The sequence below is a fragment of the Parus major genome, chromosome 1A (assembly GCF_001522545.3).
Source record: "Parus major isolate Abel chromosome 1A, Parus_major1.1, whole genome shotgun sequence".
In the NCBI taxonomy this organism is placed as follows: Eukaryota; Metazoa; Chordata; class Aves; order Passeriformes; family Paridae; genus Parus; species Parus major.
The window spans coordinates 9,709,367-9,733,592 of record NC_031773.1 but is presented as its reverse complement, the minus strand read 5'-3'; the positions used below and the strand labels follow the sequence as shown (position 1 = coordinate 9,733,592).

Here is a 24,226-nt window from a genome sequence, read left to right as displayed (position 1 = left end):
AGGGAATGAGACATAAAAGCTCCAAAAAACAAGTGAAGTTAATAAAACAAAGCCAAATTCTCTGCTGCTGTAATTTCATTAGAGGTAAATGCAGCTGCCCCCACATACACAGCTGAGAAATCTTCTTTGAATGATGAAGACAGAAAAGGGAGTCAGTCCAAATGTGTGGTTTCAAACTGTATTTTTCACTGTCAGCACAAATTCTAATTGCAACACAAGGCAATTTCTATTCATTACACACTTCAGCATTGGGTTCTAAGCACATATTGCTCTGCATTTCATGGGTTTTAAATTAACATCACCAGGACTGTTCTGATACATATACTGACTACAGTGGAGGCCTTATTTTGAAGAAATGTACCATTTTCACTATGACTCATTTTACTGCTTTTTCTCTTAACTTCTGTAAAAATAATTTAGAAAACTTAATTTACAGTTTTTATCATTTTATAGCTGCTTTCAATGCAGTAGTTTCCTTCAAGTTGTGAAGTAAATTGTTCTTTCAAAGTACCTAACGACAATTTAACTAACCTTATAAAGTTCTACAGGAGTTGTTCACCAGGGCTGAAATCCATTCCAGGACACAGGCATCTCTGTATGTCTGTATGCAGCTTTGGGGTTTGCATTCTAGCAATAGAACTGACAGACTTGTTCACTTACAATAGCAAGAACTTAAAACTCCACTCACAGGAGTACCTTCTGGCACCATGCACAGAATTAACTCAGTTACAGCATCTGTGAGGCAGTCTAAAGCCAGGACAAAGTGTTACTAACCCTTGAAAATTACATGTTTCCCAAGATTCAGCTTCGGAGATTGAGAACAACTGATCTATGAGATGTGTGCAGAAGACAGTCAAAGAGGATTTTGGGGGCAGGTGGCTAATGCCTCTTCAGCAGGCTGCAGGAATCATTTGATGAATATGAAGAACTGAATAGTGGTTGGCCACAGCTCCAGTCTTCCACCATCCAGAGGATGTCCCTAAAGGACAATTTCTCTGTTTTACAGAGCTAACAGTTACTACAAAATAAAGTAGCTATTATGAAAAGAAGACATTGCACTTAACGACTCAGATCTAATCTGAACCCCTTAAGCTTTTCAGTCAAATTTAGCTCATTTTGAATAATTTTTTGTGTATTGGGGCAGAGGCTAAATAGAGGAGTGAAAAGTGAACCTCAATTAATTTAGCATATGTCTCCTACCTACAACATTACTTAAGAAACATGGGCTAGAATTGGAATTTCTAACTCTTTGCTTCCAAATCAATACAGAAATTAAAACTTTTTTTTCTCTTCATTTCTCTTTAGGCAATGATCCTCTTTGCAGATTCCAGGCTAATAGTTATCCCTCCCTGCAAACTTGAACGAGACAACTAATACCAAGGTTTGTGTCCTATTCCTGTCCTCAGAGATTCTCCCCTAGATACTTCCAGGTAATGTTTAAAGAAGCCTGATGATTTTTGGAGCATTTGTTTATTTGACAGGGTTACTCCAGCTCCCAGTCTGAGGAGCCTAACTCCCAAGAACAAGCACAGACACAAAGACACGGTGGCTTTGCATTCCAGTCCCCAGGAGACAGTCTCACAATGTTTTGCCAGGCATTTCAGCACATCATTCTGTATTAGCCCTCACTCTGCAATATTGTTTGCATGCAGTCCCTATCTAGTACACTGTGCATTCCAGTGTACAACATTCAGCAGGTAGATGGTCTGCTGAAGTTCATCCAATATATATTAGTAAAAAGTTTTCAGATAATGATGTCAGAAACCTCTGTGTGGGATTGTGCCACTGCACATTAGCCATTACACAGTTTGCTACTGAGTGAGAAGAACCTACATTCTCAAATCAGAGCCCATCAGTTACCATAGGCATCTGTCACTCACCTGCAATGACCCATCCTTTATCCTAGAACAACATAGCCTGGGAATGTGTAAATGTGTAAATATGTAAATATGAGGATGCTTGGCTGAGAATTTAATGTTACTACAGAAAGCTAATTAAATCCATTCAGATATAAAATGCATTCATTTTTGTTGATTTGAAGCTGAGCTACTAGTGCATACTAGGAAGAATACTTTGAACACATACTCTAAGTTCCTGTTCTTATTTCTTGCTCTAAGGCAAATACTTTATGGGTTTCTTTTTCTTTTTTTAATTTAATGAGAGATATGTGTGCTTCCAGTGAGTGCTTAAATGCATTAAAACAGCCATGGTATGTGTCTACCGGGCTTACACAGTATGTAAACCAGACAATGAAAAGGGATGGTATTCCTACCCAGTGGTTAAAGGCACAAAAGAGCCATGGGAACCTTGCTCTGGCCTTTATTTTTGGCTTAGTAAAACAAACCCTAATTCTTTATTTGTCAAATTACTATCTGTTACAGTTTGAACTTTCCTCAAGCCTTACTCTCCTAATGAAGTTTAATCTGCCTCTGGCTTGAAGCAAAAGAGCATTGTGTGTTCATCTGTAGGCAGTGTGAATGTGGTTTTGCAGAAAAGGAAGTCTTCTGAATGTTGGGGGCTAAAATCAATGGAAAATGGAAACCAGCCTATTGCCCTTGTTTGTCCAGCTGTCAATTTTTACTCTTATAAAGTAGACAGTATTTCTTTACAACCTCATTAGTTTTTCCTAAGCAAACTGACAATACCATTCACTGTTCTGTGACTGGAATTTCCATAATTTATGCAATTCTTCTGTGAGAAATACTCTGAAACTTGTGTGCAGAGAAACGAACATTTCAGCAATGTGTTCAGGGCTTCAAGAATCTCTTCTACTTTATTTTACATTTCAACTTGGACAGGGAACTAGATACAGAAGGGAGAAAATGTGAATCAAATTGAAGGAGACAGCATGTGTGAAAAATTGTAAGGGCGATGCATATTTTAGCCAAGCAAAATAGTATGTAGTATCTTAAGGAGCTCGGAAATAAATAACAACATGTTTTATAGAAAGAGAAGGACATTATACAGAGACTGGTTTTCCAAAATCCTTCTAGATACTATTTTAAAAGCAGATAAATTGAGGATGAGGAAGGTCCTTTTTACAGGAGGCCATCTATGATTTCACATGTGAACTTTACATTAGACTTGTGTGTGAAGACATCAGATCATCTTTCTAACCCCTGCTTTTGTCATGTGTGAAAACTTCTCAGATGCAGTGCCCTGGTTAAGATTCAGCAGGCCAAGCTATGAACAGGCAGCAAGATCAGAGCAGAAAGAATAACTTATTGCAAGCTCTGGATATTGACTGTATAATCCAACTCAACCTGGCCAGGCTGGCATTTGGGTTTTACTTTTTCCCTTTCACTAAAGGTTTAATATGCTGGGAGAAAGGGTCCTAGTCTCAGTTTGTTTCCAATGATGATGATGATGATGATGATGATGATGATGATTGAAAAAAGGCAGCTTTAATCAGCTACATATGAGACATATTTAATTATCTACAGGAGAGACAGTAATGAATTATTGTTTCTCATCCACCCCCATGTTTTTCTCACTGACTAACATAAGCATTAGCACTGCTCTACTGAAAACAAGAGTATTCTGCTTTTAATTTTGCCTTTTCTTCTCAACTGTAGTGTAACGTTCTCTCAATTAGGAAAATTAAATATTTTCAAATATGAAAATATTAACAGACTGTACAAGACAGAACAACTACAGAGAAGGTTTGTTCCTTCAACCTTTGTCTGAACTTGTAAATTACTGGTTTGTTTTTGTGGTAGCCACTTGACATGCCTCATTTCAATTGCTGCCAGTTGTCATAAGACAACAAAGTACACAAAAATCTTTAATTCTGCTTCCACCAGACAAACCTCAAAAAAAGGCTTGGGTGCAGTTGTGTCGGATAGCGGCTGAAGAGAAAAGCAGGAATAAACAATACTGTAAACCAGCTCAGTCTCTATAAATAATACAAAGTGGCAATTACTGGCATGGGCAGTGAGGAAGGGACAGTAGCAAACATGTGTCCTTTCCATCATTGCCAAGAGGAGTAGCAAGGCCTGTCCAAGCCATGGAAATGCCACCTTGCTAATGCAAAACCACATCCATGGCCCTGAAACTCTGAACTGGGTAAACGCTTCATGCTGCAGTCTGGACATCTAAAAAAAACCTGTAAAAACACAGAAACTGATTTTAATCTATTCTGTTTTCATCCTAGCATTCATTAGAAAATGGAATACTTTCTTACAATGAAAGACATCATTGAACACTGTCATGTGTTCATTACTGCACGCCCTCTTGGTGTGGAGACTGATTAAATGTAGATTTCTCATTGAAATACTGCAACCACTGGAAAACACGATCACGATCCAAAGTTCAGTAACATCACTGGACTTCAGAAAGGTTTTTTTTTTTTTGTCCCCACAAAGAGAAATGTCTTTTAACTGTTTCCTTTTGTTTTGCCAAAACCAAATGGAAACGTGTAAGACAGAAAAATACTGCTGCAATACAAATGATATGCTGGGCATAAACCCTGTGGACCATTTTGAAATTAAAATGCATCTGACATGAATATGGATTTTTTTTTTAAGTTTTGTGCCATAAGGCTTCGTAACACACAGTTCTGTAATATGATCTTACTTTAATTTCTGTGTAACATCCATAAAATTGAAATTGGAATGAAAGATTAAAGAAACATCCTTCCTGTATCCTTCTTCTAAGAGTCTCCTTTGGTTTTGGCATTTTGGCTTGCTTCTGTCTGAGGGCCTATTCTGCCTATACTATCCAGATTATGTTGGAGGAGCAGTTCCCCACGATTTTAACCATGACTGACAGTAAAAAAAATTATGAAAAAAATCAAACAGCACCACTACCACCACCTCCTCTCCCCTCTCCCCCCCAAAAAAAACCCAACCAAAAAACATAACAAAAAAAAAACTTTCAAGACTTATTCCTGTACTTTGGATCACAAATACATGTCACTATATAGCCAAAACCATGTCAAGAGACTGTGCTATTTTGCCTGTGCTTAAATCCTAGGGTAGCATTCCTCTAGGGTGCGATATGCACATGGAATCAAAAAGTCTTAATCCTGTTAAGGACTACAGCCTACAAGCAGAGCAGAACTAAACCTGTTATTCCCTTTACCTTGCTTTCAGCCTCTTTTTTCACATACAGGAGGATACAAGGGAAAGGAGGTGTGGCAGCTGGGCAAACAAGCAGCATATTTTGCAGTGAACTTTGACTCCCAAATCCTAAGAAGTGTTTGTCGAAAAGAAAAATCTTGCTGGTACTCTCTATCAATAAATTAATCATCAAAGGATTTTTTTTTTTCCTAATTTAATTTAGAAAAAAACCACTTTTATTTGTTCTTCTAAAAAAAAAAAACCCTCAGCTCCTTTAGTCTTTTTTATCATTGGTATTTATTATAGTAGATAACAGCTGAGAGCCTTCAATCACAGAGCTTTTCAGGGCTGATGGAAGCATCAAGTTAATATTTTCAATAGCTCTGGGATCTGAACCCAGATCCTCAGGATTAAGGCAGATCAAATGAAAATGAATATCCCTTTACAGACAAAATCCACCTATCCTTTACCACACAGAGAATGACTTTGTCTGCAGAGAATCTTAAGAAGTGAATTGAGATTTATTCTATTTTATTCTTCATATAAAAGCGATTCTGGTATTGCCAAATGACACAATGCTTTGGCTTCCCCCAGTGACCAGAATTAATGTCCAAAATGTAAATTAATAGGGAACTAGTAAACAGACTTTTCCTTTTAAACTGTATATAGAAATTGATTTATGGGAAGGAATCAAAGGGTATCCTCAGAAAGTTATAGAGAAATTCCTCTAGAAATGGCTGGCAGGTGATTTCCTCATAATATCATCAAACTCAGTTTCAAGAATCACTCAACATCTGCCATGGGGACTCAAAGCACTCACATTTGTTCACATTCTCTGGGAAAAAAAACCCTCAATAGCTGACTCTAACAACATTGAGGCCAACAATATCCTCTTTTTTCTTCCCCAAATGGACACCAAAAGAACTTAATAGTCAGTAAGTATATACAAAGAGAGATATAGTTCTTACACAGTTTATAAGTGGCTGAATTATGAATTATTACAATAGACACAGAGTCAGACTCTGCTCATTTTACATGCACAGATGAACCTGGAGAGGGCTGAAGAGATGGTGAGCAGATATTGAAGTAAGCAACTCATCATTAGAATGACAAGATCACTTTCCAAGGCTAAAAATAAGCCAAATAAAGGATACAAGTTTCTGGGCCACATGGCTTCCATGGAGAGATGACAGAACTGAGTTTCTTCAGTTTTTAAAGGCAAATGAAAAGAGGAAATCCTAGAATCAACCATAGAATGGTTTGGGTGGTAAAAAGATCATCTAAAAAGATCATCTAATTTCACGTCCCCTGCCATAGGCTAAACCAGGATGTTCAAAGCCTCATCCAACCTGGCCTGGAACATTTTCAGGGATGGGAAATTACTCTTCTCACTGATGCATAAAATGATCTGCTGGAACACTACTGGAACATTGATATAAAAGGGTGGGATTTCCACCACTGTAGCTATGAAAGAGTTAAGTGGACTTGTCTCAAATCAACCTGATCTAACCAGACCTGCTTTGAGCATGATGTTGGCTGGAGGTCCCTTCCAAGCCACAGGATTCCACAACTTTATAGCAGACAGGAACAACAGCAGGACTTTGATAAATAATGACAGTCAGAGACCAGTACAGGCTTGCAAAGAGGCTAAAGAAATCTTCCTTAAGTCTGTAAAGACTAATAATCAATAGTATTCTAATGAATTTGTCAAATATTCAAAATATTACAGTATAAACTGCAGACTAAATAAGTTTAAGCTCAGAAGCTTTTATCATGTTTCTAATTTTTTCAGTGCTGGTTGTGTATGTGTGCACATACACCACTAAAGAGCAGAGCTTGAGCATGTAAATTCAGGCACTCAAATTAAAGAAAATAGCTTGGACAAAAATTAGGAAGCTAAGCATTCAATACAGGATGTGGCCAGGTAATTTAGAACTTTTTAACTGGACTTGCCATCATCATCATATTTCAGCAAACATGTTTTGCTATTCACCTGCAATATATCATATAACATAAAATTTGCCCAGAAGTAGACATGTATACCTCCCCAAATACAGAGTGCACTGGAGAAATCTGCTTTATCAGTTCTGTGTAACATTACACACACACAGATACAAACTGAGAATAAACTAGAACCAGAATAAGATCTAGTATCTGTTCTGAGACTAAACGTATACAGTGAAATATGGTCAGAAATGCTACTTATATAATTTAACCTTTATTCTGATTTCTAATAAAACAGCTCAATAGAATTTCAAAAATAAATAAAGATGTTACAGAATTTATTTAAACCTGTAAATTTAGCTACATACTCCATGCTCTATCATAATGATATTGATACTGATTTATTAATTGCATTAGGAATGTTTAAAAAGTTTAAAAAGAAGGAAATCTCTTTTTCTTAAATAAGAGTCAAAAGGAGATTATGTAAAGAAAATACACATGGAATCACATGATCTTGTCCTCATATAATTCCATGTAATGCTGCATATCTAGGATTTTTGCCATTCCTTAGAAGACAAATTGTTATATTTTACCGTTCAACCAAGTCAGACAGACCCGTGATTTTCCTCTCCACACCAGAGAAATCTATTCTATTTCTTACTGTAAGAAAACAATTTACACAACATACAAGGTTTCAGTCTTGGAAACACACACTTTAGGCACAATAATCTGCAGAAGGCACCTGAATAAAAATTCCAGATGTTGAGTGTTTATAGTGTTCATTGTGGAAAATGGCACACAGGATGCCAGGTCATTTGGGTCAAATTTCTGACCTTTTCGAGAGAAGCTTTCTTTTTCAGAACTACTTTAATAAATAAGCTGTACTGGAAACACTGCCAACATAGATACCAACATCTTAACACTCGCACCTGCTGATCTCTGATAAAATCACAGAAGCAAAAGAAATGCAGGTTGGAAAAGGCATCAGAAGGTTGTGTCAACCAAAATGCTGCTCGAAACAGGGCTACCCACTGAGGTGAGGTGGGTTTGCACAGAACCTCACCTAGCTGAGCTTCAAATACCTGGAGCAGTGGTGAGTCTGTTGCCTCTGAATAACCTGCTTCAGTGTCTCAATGTGCTTACAGAAAAAAAAAACCAAAAAAAAAACCAAAAAAACAAAATAAACAAACAAAAACCAAACAAAAAAGAGAAAAGGAAAAAAAAAAGAAAGGAGAAAAAGAGAAGTCCTACTATCTAAACAGAAGAAACTCTGCTTACCATTTGCTCCATCATATGCAGCAGCCTTGTGGCCCCAATTTTGCCAGAACCTCTTATGCTGGGAGGGTCCAAAACTGAACCACCTTTTTCCCTGATCTTTCATCTCCACAAATAAAAACAAATAAATTGGCATGACTGCAGAAAACTTTAACACATAAATGACAGATTGGGCAAGAACTATGCTCCATTCCTACATGAAAAAATAGCATTTTGCCTCCTAAATGGGCCTAAAAAGAACACACATATATACTTCCTTCAACACCAGATCTGACAGCAGATTTGAAGTCTGCTTCAAAGGAACTGGAGATTACCTCTGCACCAGACACTAAGGCTGAAATGTTCTCATACTACATGAGCAGTATTTTGTGTCTGTGATAATCTCTACAAGCCCCTTTCACCTCCTAGAGCTTCCTATGTTACCCCCTCACTCTCCACTGATAAATATTTGTTTTATTTAAAGGGCCTTTTAGAGAAGAATTGTCCCACAATCTGCTAGTCCTCTCTAACACATTTCCACATAGAACTTACACCTATCAACTAGGAATTAGACCTATTTTGAGCAAAACTTATTTTAATCTGCTCAACAAACAGGTTGGGGCTATCACAGACACAGTGCTGAAAAAATAAGCAAAGGAAACAGTAAACAGTGAGTGGCCACCTTGTTTATTCAGAGTGCTGTGGTTTATTGATGTTAAACACAATCCCAAATTTAGCTGATCTCAGATGTTACATGTTTTCTCTCACATCCAACCCAATCTGAAAGGGATCTCCAGCTGGCTAGGGAAGCTTTCAATAGTCATGAGCAAGCCATAAACCCCTTCCTATGCCATTGTCTCCTCGTGAAAAAAAAAAAAAAAAAAAACTTGAAGAAAAAGTCTGTCACAGTCACCACACAGAGTGAAAAGCATAAACTCAGCTGCCTGCCTCCTGGAAAAATCTAGGCAAAATTCTTTCACTTCTTTAAGAACAAGGTAAGAGTGGAAGCGTGTATACAAGGAGCAGGACAGGCTGCTTCATAGCCAGCATTCAATGCTTGACCCTGGTACCAATACTAATACCAATATCAGAATACCAGTAACCACAAAAATGCAATGGATATTAGAATATAATAATAATAATAATAATAATAATAATAATAATAATAATAGTGAGGGATCTCATCACTGGACTGCAGTGATGCATGTAACTGGAATGTTTTTATGAAGGAAAGTTCTTTGGCAATGAAACCCTGAGAATTTGGAATAAAATATGCCTTTTTATTTTTTTGACAGCAAATGGAAATTAAGTCATCATTTGAGGCAGATTTCTGTATCTGCAAGAAAAAAAAATCCTACTCAAGAAAGATTAAATGGTTGGATTTTCTTAATTAATTCTGAGGTTGTCTCCCCCATCCAACACATCTCTGTAAATTACCACAGTAGGTATGAAACCTGCCCCTGTATTGATTCAGCTGGCACAGCCTTCCTCTATAAAAGCCTCCTCAGAGCCCCTGCACCAGGGTGGTCGTTCTGCTCTCCCCAGCTGCTGGAGAGATGCTGAATTCCTGTGCTTGCCCCTCTTCCCCAGAGCCTGCTCTGACTCGTCCAGGGGCACCTACACACAAAAATGCAGCAAGACTCGTGTTCTTTCTCTTCAGTAAGCACCATGCTAGAGCTTCATGAACCCACTGCTCACCTTCTGGGTGCTGGGGAGGATGAATTCATCACCTATAGAGGCACATACTGTGCAAGCAGATTCTCCCATGTCTCAATGGAAAATATGTGGCTAGATGAAAAAAGTCTGTGGTTTGTTGGACCTGGCTGGTGGGCCAAACTGTGCTGGCCAAGTTCATAAATCCTAGCTCCACTTTCTGAGTGCTGCTCAGGCAGACAGTGGTATACCTGACTGCATCTGAAAGCTTCCAGTTACGTTTGCAATTTTATGCAGCTAAGTCTTTCAGCTGCAGGTGTGAACTTAAGAACACATTTACCTGAAACCAAGAAATAAGAGAGAGGGAACTTGAGAAAACATTCAATGGAATAAAAATTACTGACAAATGATTCTTTGCCTACTTTATTTTTCAAAATTTTGTCTAAAGAAAATCTTATACTTTCAAGTACCCACATGTAAAAAACTGTTCCTACTGGAGAAATAAATGGCTGACATTCTACTCATTTTAAAGGGAGCTACCAAAGCTACAAAGATGATAAGTTATTAAATAAGAAGTCAGTGCATTACAGGCGTATTTATTTTCATATTTAATAGCTGTGTATGAACTGTTTTAGATCCCTATTGCAAACCACAATAAAACACCTCATGGGGGGTTTAAAGTCTTTTGTCTTTGCTGTAGGTTCGTCTGCTTTAGGGAAAGAAAAAATTATAGTGCATTATTTTCAACAGTGGCAGGAAGTGGGTTTTTAGTCGAATCAGCTTAAAAAATTCCAGCTGTGTTCACGTTGAAGCCATCGCAAAGTCTAAGCCTGGGATCACTTCTCCATGCCAACTAAATCCTTTTCAGGCCTCAAGAAGTAAATTTTTGAAAAAATGCCAAGCCTCTCCTTGAAAATAACATCTTAATTGGTTGATATTAAAAAACCAGAAAGTACCATTCTGAAAATGCAAGTGCTCACATTTTTGTGTTCTAATTGATATTTGCCTTATAAGAGCACTCAACATACTCACACAGAGACTGTCTCAGAAATCTGCACTGAGAGGCATGCAGGCTGCTTATTCCAGACAAGGAGGAGTTTCTAAGGGCTATAGAAAGTACCTGCCATGATGTGTATCCTGTGCTGCTGTAACGCACCAGAAAGGCCAAAGACATGTGTGACACTGTTGGACCCAAGGAAAACAGTGATTCATTCCCTGCCTGGCTATGGCTCAGTGGATTTCTCAGAGGATAAGGAAAATCCACTCTCCTGAGACCCATAGTATTTTTCAAGGAGTTTCTGTATCAGTGTTCAAACCAAGTAAAATGCTTGGGATCAACAAACAGCAAATGCAGGCTTCAAATTCATGTGTCTGTAACACTGTTCTAAATACATATGCCTTTTTCATTAAAAAGAAATTATTGAAGGATTATGAATATATCTACTCTCTGCTTCCTGTTACTCTCTATTTCCTGTTGGACTATTAATTGTGGTGTGCATATATATCATGGTACTTCTCCTTCTGCTGTTCAAAACTTTGTTTGCATCATGAGAAGGAAAGAAAATGAAGCTCATCATTCTCAGCCAGTTGAGGTAAATAAGGGATCAGGCACTTGCCTTGCATATTGCTCTTATGCCTGTTAATTTAAGTTTGCAGCTCCTTTAAGCTGGGAGACTGAGAGATCTAGCCTGATTTACACAGATGTTAAAAGAAGACAAATGTTTTTGCTATTTAACAGATTCTGAGCTGACATTAAGTTCATTTATTCTGCACAACTCAAAGCTTTTGAAAATAAATACATTTTTCATTAAGAATAAAGAGAAATGTTATTAAGCAACAGAAAAAAAATTATTAAGCTAATAGAAACAACTACTAATGATAAGGAGAACATGTAACTGAGAAAGCCTATTAATCTCAGGGAGGGATTTACTAGACCTTGTGTTTCTCAGTTCCATTTCAAAGCAATATCAGAACTGTGAAATTGCAAAAGAAATTCTAAAAGGAGAAAATAGTTGAGACAATAGTTGAAAGTGAATTTTAATACATAACACATTTACTGTGTAATTATTAAAACCATTCTTTTAAAAATTTTGGAATGCCAGTCTGATCTTCTTAATGGCTGAAAGCAGTGTCTGTAATGAAAAGAATTTGGATTCAGCTTAATTTTGAATTCTTTTTTCAAAAAAACAGAAGCAACTGCCAATACACATTTTTTTTCCATGAAGAAACTTGGCAGTCCCAGCTGATTGTGATGTCTCCTCATCCACATTCTAGAAGATAATTTTGGTGAGGTAATAATTTATTCCAGAGCAGTGTGTAAGCTTAGGCAGAACAGTTCAAAAGTCTGAGTATTCATTCCATTCTATCACTAAAAATTGCATTTCACAACATCAGATTTGCATTTGAAATTTTTACTGGAAATAAAACATTCTCATAAAAATAGAAAGTATTTCAAATGAAGTCTTTACTTACAACCCCCAAATAAAAATTTAAAAACCCCAAACAAAACTCAAAACGTTCTTCCTTCCTCAGTATTATCAATGTCATTAAAAAATTACATATAGCACTTGGGAGATGGTGGCTAAATCACAAATTAGGAGCTCAGCCCTGAAAATTACTCACAAACCAGTCTCTAAGCTCATGGTGATTTGAGGGCATTCATATACCAGATCTGAAATTCACTTCTCCCTAACAACACACAGAGTTCCCAATACATCCTGCATCTCTTACAGCTCCCTGACAGCACTCCAGAGTTGTGCACTGGTGAAATGCTTTCCACAGACTTTTTTCTCTCAAGGTGATTTGATGGAGAGTTCCAGATTTTTTTCTTTTTCTCTCCCAATCGATAATGATGAAATACCATGACCTAATTTCTTGTAGGTAAGATGTAAAATGGCATCAAGACATGTCTTCCAAATGCTGCCTTTGAGTATAAGCCTCCTAAGATTATAAATTAAAACTATGTTATTGTGTTTCTGAAAAAGAAAAATATCTTCATATAATCTGAGGTATTAGTTGTGGTAATTGAGGAGCCTTTGTAGCACTCACTTTTGTATAACTGACTTGCTGTGTTAGAGCAGGAAATATCCCAAACACAGCTGTACAAAGGAGCAGGAAACAAAACTTCCACCAACCTTACACACAAAAGAGTCAAGAAACTTCTCCTCAAGGAGGAATAGTTAGCCTTACATCCACAAAGATAAGAAAAAGAGCTAGACTCTCTAAAGGGATGATGGTCTCAGCTCCAGAGTGGTTTCATGGGAGAGGCAGAGCAATCACTCCCTATCTTCTTTCCATGGTTACACCTGAGCTGTAGCTCCAGTAAATCACTGCTAGGATTTCTGCTTCCTGAAGAAGCTATGCCAGTGGCAGATGAAGTAATGATGAAAATGCAACTGTACCAAGGTTGCACTGAATAAGGATGGAGATACAAAGGGAAGGGAGGAATGATGCAAACCCTCTGTTAATCACAATCATTCTCTTCATTCCTGGAAACACACATTTATCTTGATTCCCAGTAAGAGAAATACAACATCACCCTGATTCACACAAGTAATGGAGCACGTTTCACTCAGCTGTATCCCTGAGGCCCCAACTCTGTGATCAGTTGGACAGGGAAAAATATTCAGTCTTCTTCTAACCTGGTGTCTGCTGAGCCAGTGATGTCTGAATGTGAGACAACATGAGCTGAGGAGCTGTCCTGTGAATCAGTAAACTGTGTCCCTAAGACAGACCTTTCCCTGAAAAACAGTGCCTAGTCTTTTTATTAAGGAGTGTTACTGAGAACTCCGAAAAGTCAGCACCAAAAAGAACAAAATACACATGTTGAGGGAACAGCCAGTTCAAATAACAGGATAAGTTCTTGGTCTATGTGTTTATTCATGGCAGGATCTCAGTCAACGCACTTCAATAAAATGAGTAATTACTGTGAGTCACGTCACTAATTACATCTGATACACAAAAAGGCTTGTGCAGCTCTACATATCAAAGTGCACTGTGAGCTCATCCAGTATGGAAATGGCTCACAGAGAAGCTCTTGTTACTGGTACCGGAACAATCTGGAAAAAAACGGGGTATTAGAAACGTCTATGCCATTTCTCTCTCATCACATTTTTTTAAACATAAAAAGAAGACGTGTTGTAGAATAATGGCAATTTAACTGCCTACGTAGGGACTTGAGCATTTGCCTTGGACAGGCAACACAAGAAAGAATTGTAATGACAGAGCAATGCAATTGGCCAAGATAAGCTGCTTTCTTCTATGACAACTAGAGAGCAAGAACCTGTCAAAATGTTCTAAGATAAAGTTTGATTTTTCCATACCAAAATAAAAAAAAACCCAAACAAAACCATGGGCTGGTTCAGATACAGGTCAAATTGACTGAGTTGAGGAACATAAAGAGCTTAAAGGAAGCAAATAATCTCTTAGATTACAGATCTACTTATTAGCGTGCAAAAAAAACCAAGTCTTCACAAATTTTGTCAAATTCAGATGAGCTCTTCATCCAAGAGTAGGATCAAATTTATACGCTGATAATTTGTTGCCTGGTAATTAACTACCTTTGTTAATCATCAGACACTTTTGTTACCTTATAATTAACTACCTTGAAGATGTTCTTATTTGTGCTTTCCCATGAGGGTACAGTAATTTTAGAGTACAAACACAGAGCTGGACCAAACACCATCTGTGGCTTCAGCTGTATTGCAAGACCATTTTCATAGCTGAAGTCAAATCACATGGCACAAGTTAACTAAATACACAAACAATAAATTATCCTCTCCTGTACACTCATGTCAACAATAATGACAGTGAAACCAACTCAAAGACACTGCCACTGAACAAGAGTGTAAAAATAAGCAGATTCAATGTTATTTGGCATGTAGGACCTTTGTCCATGGAACTTTACAAAGAGTACAGAGGATTTTGCATAATTCTTCCTTTAATATGTTTGGGGGAATTTTTTTTATTTATTTTTTTTTTTACATTTAACTCATAGCCTATTCAAGTAATTCAATTTCAATACAAGATTTATTGCATTGAGCCTCTGTTTTTTTGAGAAATAAAGAAATACAAACAAAAAAAAGCACAGAACAAAAAATACAGGGAAGGCAGAAGTCTAAGAATGACCCCCAAAGACCATGATTTGTAAATTAGGCATCTGTCTTTAGGAACAACCAAAGCTGTCAATTCAAGACCCAGTCTGGAATACCGAGCACAGTTCTGGTGTCCGCAAAATAAGAGGGACTTGAAATTATTGGAGCAAATCCAGAGGCCAAAAACCTGTTAAGGGGACTGGAGCACCTCCCATACAAAGAGAGGCTGAGAAAGTTGGTGCTGTTCAGCCTGGAGAAGAAAAGGTTTGGAGACATCACAGCAACTTCCTGAAGGGGCTACGAGAGAAGCCAGAGAAAGGCTCTTTGTCAGGAACTGTACTGATGGGACAGAGCAATGGGCACAAACCGAAAGATGGGGAAATATAGGTTAGATATCAGGAAGAATTTTTGTTCTTTGAGAGTGGTCAGACACTGAAACAGGTTGCCAGGGAACCTGTGGATACCCCAACCCTGGCACTGTTCAAGGGCAGCTTGGATAAAGCCTTGAGCAACACCTGGTCTAGTGGGAGGTATCCCTGCCCATGTCAGGGGATGTTGGGACCAGATACATTAAGACCTATCCCAACCCCTTAACATTCTACAAAAAACTGTAAAAACCAATCCCCACTACCAAAGAGAACACAATTTTATTTTTAGTTGGATGTATTCATAAAAGTTTTCAGATCTTCAATGACTGACAATTAAATTGGAAAAAAATTTCATATTGCTGATATTCAACACTTTAAAAATTAACATTATTTTAGACCCATGATACTGTGGGAGCCATAAATCAGTTAATTTTGATAAAATATTACTCAATTTGCTGAAAATTAAGAAACTATATGAACATTCAAGGTAAGTTCTGCATGTAAAAAAAATTAAACAATGGATCTCTTCTCTCTTTTTTTTTTCTCCTCTTTCAAGGCTTTACTTCTACTTCATTTCATAAATAGCTTTCATTCCATAGACACCAAAAAAGATCCAATCAACTATATGAGCGTAAACCTTTGCCTACTAGACTGTCATCAGCACAAAGTCCCCCAAATAATAAATGAACTTTTTATTAACTGTGGTAACATTAACATTACAATGAGGGATTGTTTAAAAACAAGTTGTACTGCTGTTGCTCAAGAGCTCAAGGAAAATGGTTCTCAGTTCCTTTATTTTTCCTTGAGGGTAACCACAGGGGTTGCATTAAATCTTTTAAAATATGTTGACAGTTGAATAAGTGCTGCTGTTGCTCTGGTGACATTTTATGCACTTTAATTGTCATTAATGAATCTGACTGATACTTTCTTAAAAGTCCTTTACGTGTTCTAGTAATTTTATAACAAAGAGAAGAACAAAACTGTCTGCAAATTAGCCTTGATCCACTTCTCATATGGAATTTTCAGTGCACACAATAAGAGAATCTGCATGGGAAATATCTGCTAGACCAGACAATTGAGGCAGGAATGCATTGAATGTTCCCAGTAAATTGTGAAATTATCACTTCGTTGTGTATCACCATATAAATTTAAATCCCAAAGAAGGTTTGTTTGAGTGTATTTTTAAAAATCAGTACTCTATCTGCTTCAATCAATACAGAATTTGATGTTAAAATGCTCAGCATTTTAGGGCTGCAACAAAACTCAAAGTAAATGTGAGTTGGAATGAAACAAACACTGACACTAATCTGGAGTCTAGTACCTCCTTCCTTATTCTGATAATACTCCCACTGATTTCAGAAGGGCTTTTGCCCTGTGAAGACTGAAGGACACAGCTCCCAATTATCAGTTCAGGAACATGCAGTAACAAGGAGGAATGCATGGAGCTTGAGAAACTGCAGGCACCACACTTGATAGTTCATAAACAGATAAGGTAAGTCTTTTGCTTGGAGAGAAAATAAACTATGGTGCTTAAAATTGTTATAGGTGATTTAAGTAGATTAAAAATACCTATTGCAGGGACAAGGTGCCCAAAGAGGGAGGAAGAGGGGGGAACAGTGTATTAACAGTGTAAGGAGACATGTTGAGTCCTTTGCTTCCTGCATCCCAGGTTCCCTCAGTCCTGCATGCTCAACGGGAACACAGCAGATGACTGCCAACACTGCTGCACCTGCTGCACCACAGGCTTCGCATCTTTGCAACTTCAGAATCAAACCTGGGGCCATCTTTCTTTCTTCAGCTGCAGTGGCTGTTCAAGTGCAGAACTGTACAAGTGTCAGTGGTCTGAGGCATCACCACTGAACAGGACAATTAGGTCATGCAAAATCGCTCCAGGCACACGGAGAGCCCCTTTGCCTGACCCTCCACAGTCCCCTGTACGACCACGCTCACCTGAGCAAAGCAGCAGTTCAGCCCCAGCCTGACCTTTCCTTCCAGCTGAGCAAACATCTGCACAAGGTGCAAAGCAGTCAGAATCAGGCTCAAGGTTCTGTATGGCAGCGTTCAGGACACTCAGGGTGCAGACAGCAGTACGTTCCACACTCACGTCACACACACAGCTAACAACCTCAGCTAAGTCATGAACTACATTTTAATTAGACAAGGGGCCAGGCTTTTGATTTCAAAAATAGAATTTAGGGTTGCAGTCCTTCATCCATTGAAGTTAATTGCAAAATCCTTATTATCAGGCTCTTGAGGTATTACCCAGGCGCACTTTTTAATTACATTTGATTCTTAATGAAGTAGATGGCAAAGAGAAAAGCAGCCCATGATTCAAATGATTCACATTTTTATCTTTCCTGATGAAAAACAGAATAGGTCAAGATACTTGCTGGATTTTCCCATGAGAAATGCTGCAATGTGAATAAGCTCAATTTACTTGATGCTGAAGGAGCAGGTTAGCTTTGAAAAGCATCACTCATTTTCTCCTCCTTTATACACTCTACCCCCAAAACTTATGCAATGTAATTGTAGACACCAAGCCAAATCCAATTCAGAGCTTGAAAAATATCACATAAGTATCCTAAGCTTGAATGACTTGTCTTTATTGTCTAATGTCACTTACAACATAAGGAGTCCTAATTATGGTTTTATTTTCAAACTATGCACTTTAAAAGAGTGACAATTCTCCACAAAAAGCGACAGCTTCTCAGGGCAAGGAGACTGCCAAATAACTTGGTATTGCTAAATGATTTAAAAACAGTAAGTTATGAAGAAGCTTGTGAAGAAAGAGCATGTTATCACACTTAGCTAGACAAGAACAGTTACATCTTTTTCTATTAGACCTCTACTTATGTAAGTAAACAAAGATTTACAGAGCATAATTTCATGCTACAGGTGGGGCCATTCCCTTGGTATACACAACAACCTGCAAACTCTTTTCACATAATGAAAGTTGTTTCTTACCATCTGGAAATCAGGTTTAAAAATAAAACTTCTGTTTATATATTATACAAAAAGCTTAGCTTTTTATTTCAGACATACTTCTCATATTATAAAACACATAATTATTTTTTTTTTTACTTTTATGACTTCAAAAGACCAAATAAAAATTTAGGACCTAAAAATGTAATTTCTTTTTTAAAGGCTGGCTTTTAAGTATTATGGAGAGTAGAAAGTCAGTTTTAAGAAAATCAGATAGTATTGCAAGGCTCTCTAACTGAGGCAGCCAAGCAGGGTTAGAGCAGGAACTGAACTGAGGCAAGGCTGTGTCCCCAGGGCTGGCACCGGGGACAGAACTCTTGGGGCTCAAGAACCTGACCAGACAAAGGGGTCACTGCAGCTTAAAGCTGTCATAGCTCCTTCTAAAGGAAGAAGGGACAACCTTCTTTCAGGGACACAGAAAATAAGGTTTTAATTCAGTATTTTTTTTTTTAAATTCCAAGGTTTGGTGTCTATTGCCCTATGGCTGCTTCACTGTTTCAGCCTTGCAGGACATCTGTGATGAAACAAAATCTCTTGAGTTTGTTAAAACCATTTGCCTCTCATTACAATTCTTTCCCATTCACAAGGCTGAATACCACAAAACCTGAACACTTCCTACTTCATGGTCATACCAGAGATCAGGCAAAGCTTAGATTACTTTCAAGGCCACCAAGTAGGTGATGTGGAAATCTAAATCAGCCTGTTGTGCATTACTGTGGGAAACCTGCAATGTAACAAACAACCACAGCCAAACTTGCTTCTGTGTTGAGTTGTGCCAAAACAGTACCACCTCCACCAAGGCCAGTACAGGCTTTAAGCAAGGAAAAAAATTCTTATCCCTACTTCTTCATTTGAATTCCCTCTTGGAACTCAATTCCAGTTATTGCTTTTACTGAGCCATACTATCTTACACCTATTAAGTACTGCATTCATCAGTTTAGGGCCCTTGTTCTATAATTTAATTATTCAAACTCTGGTTGGTATTTGTGGAAGGTCTAACTTGGCAGTCTCCTTCTGGATGTCTCTCAGTCTCGTGCTTACACAGATATTGACCATTATAGCAAGTAAAAGTTTGAGATACTTGCTAGGTCTGATAATTTTTAAAGCAATTCTTAAAGACTGTTCAGAGCACACAGAATATATCCAAGACAGTGGCAGGGCATCCCTGCACTAATGAACCACAGAAGCCATCCCAGTGCAAACAGCACTGGTCCAGGGAATAGCAAGCCCTCATGCCTCAAAGACAATCACAGAAAAGGCAGAGGGCTGAAGAAAGTCAATGCCCATATAATTGATGACGGAAAGTTTCAGCTCAGATTTAACAGACACTGTGTGTGTTCTTCAGCTTACATTCTGAAGTGGTGGCTAAAATCAGCATTTAGGACTAGAAGAATAAGTCACTTTACTATTAAAAGCAATGCTGGGGTAACTGCAGCAATAAGGTACTGCTCAGTACTTTTGTAGTAAAATAAACTCTTGAAAATGTTAATTTTCATTGCTGGTTTACAGTAGGCAGGCATCAGTGATTGCTGCATGCTATATGCATCCTACACAAAGCACAAAGTGCACAAGGAATTACATTTTTTCAAATAACTCTGTGCCTGGCTAACTATTTTAGTAAAACTTCAGGCAGCCTCATTTTCTGAATATAAAGTGTTTCAGTTGGGCACCAATGACAGCAACTCAAACCATTAATACTCTCCACCACATGTCACGTGCTATATCTTTTCCAAGCAAAACAAAGGATAAGAAATAAACCTTTAGTTGTTAGTAAGTCATAATAACTCAAAATAAAGAGAAAATCCTATTAATTATTAATTATGTATTCATTATGCACCCATATCATATGATGGGTAGACTCTGGTAAAAGAATCAAATTTAGGCTGACAGGTGCCTCAGCAACACAAAAATAGTAATTGTGGACACAGACCAAAAAGCCAGTTTCTACTCAGTTATTGAATTTAAGTGGAAGAAGAAAATGTTCAATCATAATATTTGTTTAAGAATATTTATCTTATTTCTTACCAGTGAATGATAGGAACACCCTTGCCTGAGGCTGGGAAGATCCTTTTACACTGCTGAAGTAAATAAATATCCCAATCAACAGGTTCACTGCAAGAAATGCCATCTCCTCAGATTTGCAACTTAATATCCAAGAAACGAGACCTGAAAGAGAGAGATATCACATTATTCTTATAGAAACTTGTGGAGCAAAAACAACAGCACAGAAAGATTGTGTTGGAAGCCTCTTCCAGCTGAAGCCATAATTACTGATGTGAAGGAGGTACAGCACTTCTGTTTTTCCTTTGTGCATCTGAAAGTGATTTTCTCCAGCAGTCTTCTCTGCTGGCACAAGAGGAACTCTGCCTGCTAGCAGGAACCAAGAGAGCCCAACTTTTGGGTAGGCAGACTACAGCATTAGACTCAGTTTATTTCAAATGAAGACAATTCCACCTGCTGGAAATATAATTATACTAAATGTCAAGGCAGAGCAAAGCAAGGACAGGAGATAAAGTTTCACGAATAAAAATCTGGCTGATATTTTTAGACACCTCTCTTATGTTAAGCGGGGGGGGAGGTTTGGGTTATTGGTTGGGGTTTTTTTTTTTTTAAACATCTGAAACCAAAGGTGCTTGGAAATGAGCTTTAAGTTTTAGTAAGCTGAGCTCTCTAATCACCCTCAAGTTTTTCTTTAAAAAAATTCTGGCTATGTATGTCATTAATTTCAAAAGCATGAAACCAAAAGTATTTCAACACAGTTGAAACTGTTAGTCAATGTTTGCTTTTTGGGATAGCTCCTTTCAGGATATGCACCTGCTCTCATTGACTTCTACAGGACACTAAGAATCCCAGAGTTGGACAATGATACTACACTTGATACATCTGCTACTTCTCCTGCACATCTGCTGAACCTTCATTTACAGGAGTTAGCTGCTGAGAAGCCTGAGCATCTCAGAGAATCAGAAAAATCTCCAGAACTCTGTATTTCTTATTTCAGGAAGGACTTGAGGCCACTGGAATCACTGGAGGAAAGTAGCTTTTCTAACAGACTTTGGACCAGATCCAAAAAAACCAGCCACCTTTAGAAGCTGAAAACTTCTAAACTACAGATGTGTATCTGTATCACATCTGCTACTGAACTGCATCTCTCCAAAAATTGTGAAGTGCAAATTTCACTTCACCTGTTGTAACAACTTAGTCAGCTGCAAAAGTGAGAACACCGAACATTGTCCTTTTAGGCCCATTCTTCCACACTGCTTATATATATATATATTTCTTTTTTTATATGAACAGCCCTTCTACTAGACACCAGTTATTAGTTAATCAGGTGTTATACTTGATTTTATGGCAACTGGAAGCACTTTGAAAGACACAAGCCCTACAGCTAGATCATTAAAGGCTATACATTTATTTGACAAAGAGACTTGTTACCTGTGCAGTCAGCTTACCGTTCTTCACCTCAGCTCTGCCCCAGCACTACAGTCCCTCCAGTGGAAGCCAATATTTCTACAGGCTTGTTCACCCTGTCCCTCTGAGGTTCACACCTGTCCTTAAAGAAGCGGCTGCAACGCCGCAGCACGGCAGGAATGAGCTGTCAGGCGGGGATGGCTTTAGGTCAGCACTCCTTTGGGCTGGATCCACATCACTGCCTTAGCGGTGAGAGACGTCTCTCATCACCCGCTCTGCCATTCCCTACCCGCTCACTGGGAATCTCTTGGAAAGGATTCTCTTTGCAGGAGGACTTCACATCAAGGTGGGGGTGGGAAGGAGAGCGTGCATGAAAGCGCAGAGCTCTGCAGCCCACACTCTATAAACTCTCCTTCACTGTTTGCTCTGAGTACTGAGAAATGCACAAAGATCAAATAATTCTACAACTCTGCTAACTGACAAAAACAACCTTGTCAGAAACTTGCCAGCTACACACTGGGTTTGTAGGAAAAATATATCCATTCTGGCCCAGTTCCAAATTATCTCTAAGGGTCTGTTAACTAATAAAATGATAGTTGCAGAGTTTTTGCCAAGAATAATTTTTAAATAGGCTACACAAACTCTAGCACTAATGTTGGTTTGTGGGCTTTAAAAAATTGTGACTTGCCCATGGGATATCCTTTAACTTACTCCTCTTCTAAGAGAGGCATTAAATCCCAATAAAATTCCTTGTCAGGCCAAAGGAAATAGCCAATCATACAAAACATGTGATTTAACAGATGCAATGGGATTAGTATTTTACAGTAGTAACACTATGCTTTCTTTGCAATATAGATAAAGAGTCAAAGAGGAACAAGTGTGCAGCTTTCCTTCTTCCTTTAAATAATACTGTAGGAAACAATAATAGAAAAAAACCAACCCTTTCAGCTCTCTTTCCCTCCCACTCTCGTGCCTCCTGCCAATTCTGGTGTAATCAGTTAGAGGAGTGAAACATTGCTACATTTCATTGCTCAAATTGCAGATCTTCACCGTTAACACAGAAGTGACAGGCAAATATAAGATTCAAGTGCTGAGCAGCATGGTTCCTACGCAGCTTTTAGACACATAAATAATAAATGCCTACAGCTCCAAAAAGGTACCTCAGGGTGTCTGACATGTGAGTTACCTAATGGAAATAGGTTTAATTTCAGAGATTTACAGAGCTGGTAACTGACAGCTCATTGCAGGTTTCACTCTTGCTTTGGGCTTATATCCCAGCTCTGAATTTATCTCAGTAAGTCATGCTACTATATTCAGCACGTCCAGTGCACATGATCTCTGCTGACAACACACAGACCTTGCAAGTACTTTAAAAGAATCCTAAAGGACAGACAAAAAGCAGTGTCTAATTGCATTTCTGTTCTTACACTCTAGTCTAACTGTAAACAAACAGACAAACCGCTACCAAAGTGAAGTAGTGAAGTTTCCCTGCCACGGAGGTCGCTGGCAGCATGTTGCAAGGCTTCTGCAAAGTACAGTATCGCTTTGCTAGGAAGTGCTGCCGCAGGTGTCACCGCTACAGGCTGGGTCCTACCCTTAAATCCAAGGAAAAATCACTTGGCAGAAGGAATAAAAGAAATGGAGAAAAAAAACCCCAAAAACAACAAAACAACCAAAAACAAACCCTGCCAAACACGGACTGTACCAATCTGGAAAACATTGGTTTAACTATCTGTGAACAGCAGCAAAATTCAACCATCAGAACCATTTCACATGTATTGCAGAAAAGAAAGAGAACTTTAAGTTATGCTTACCCGGCTATTGGAGGCACCAGTAATACTGATTCCTATCTGGTTTCTATCACTTTACAGACTCCACTCCTGCTACCAGAACATTTTAATTCCAAACCTGCCTCACGGCAGAGGGAAATATAAATTTCAAAAAAAAAGGGGGGAAAAAAAGGGAAAAAAAAAAAAAAAAAAGAGAGAAAAGACTCTCCTTGTGGTGACTGCAAAGATACTCCCGGCTCTTCTGTACAGTAATCCCGGCAGTGGCTCCCGAGGCTCAGCGAGCGCTTCTCCCCTGCGCGCATTCACGCCCCGAGCAGTGAATGGAGCGGCGGCGCGGTGCCGGCGCTGGTTTCCAGTTACAGGCGCTGCCCTGCCCTGGCCGCCGCTCTAGCGAGGCGAGGCTCGGCGGCCGCCGGTGCATCATTAGCTGAGCAAATAGGGGCTGGAGCTCATAAATAATGGCGAGGCCACACCCCGCCCTGCGCGCCGCCGGCTGCCGCCCGGCCCGTCCGCCCGGCCCGGGCACCGCGCGGAGCGGGAGGGGCGCGAACAGCGGCTCGGGGCCGGCGGGGGAGCTGAGGGCTCCCCGGGGGCTGAAGGGGCTCGTACAGCAGCCGAGGGCTCCCCGAGGGCTGAAGGGGCTCGTACAGCAGCCGCGGGCTGCTCGGCGGCAC

At 38.8% G+C, this 24,226-nt stretch overlaps 1 protein-coding gene across 3 annotated transcripts in view; it reads right to left on the bottom strand.

Moving 5' to 3' along the window:
* The window catches only part of SEMA3C (semaphorin 3C), a 115,731-nt gene extending 91,769 nt beyond the window's left edge, over positions 1 to 23,962 (bottom strand). The window contains exons 1-2 of one of the 3 annotated variants that reach the window (XM_015628861.1): positions 23,577 to 23,962; positions 20,380 to 20,520 (exon numbers count right to left, since the gene is read on the bottom strand). In XM_015628861.1, coding sequence (XP_015484347.1) covers positions 20,380 to 20,482 — 103 coding nt within the window. In that variant the 5' untranslated portion in view covers positions 20,483 to 20,520; positions 23,577 to 23,962. Of the gene's footprint in view, positions 1 to 20,379; positions 20,521 to 21,786; positions 21,903 to 23,576 lie in introns of those variants that run through there. The other 2 variants (XM_015628863.3, XM_015628862.3) reach the window with 2 other exon arrangements.
* Between the last annotated feature and the right edge of the window lie 264 nt (positions 23,963 to 24,226).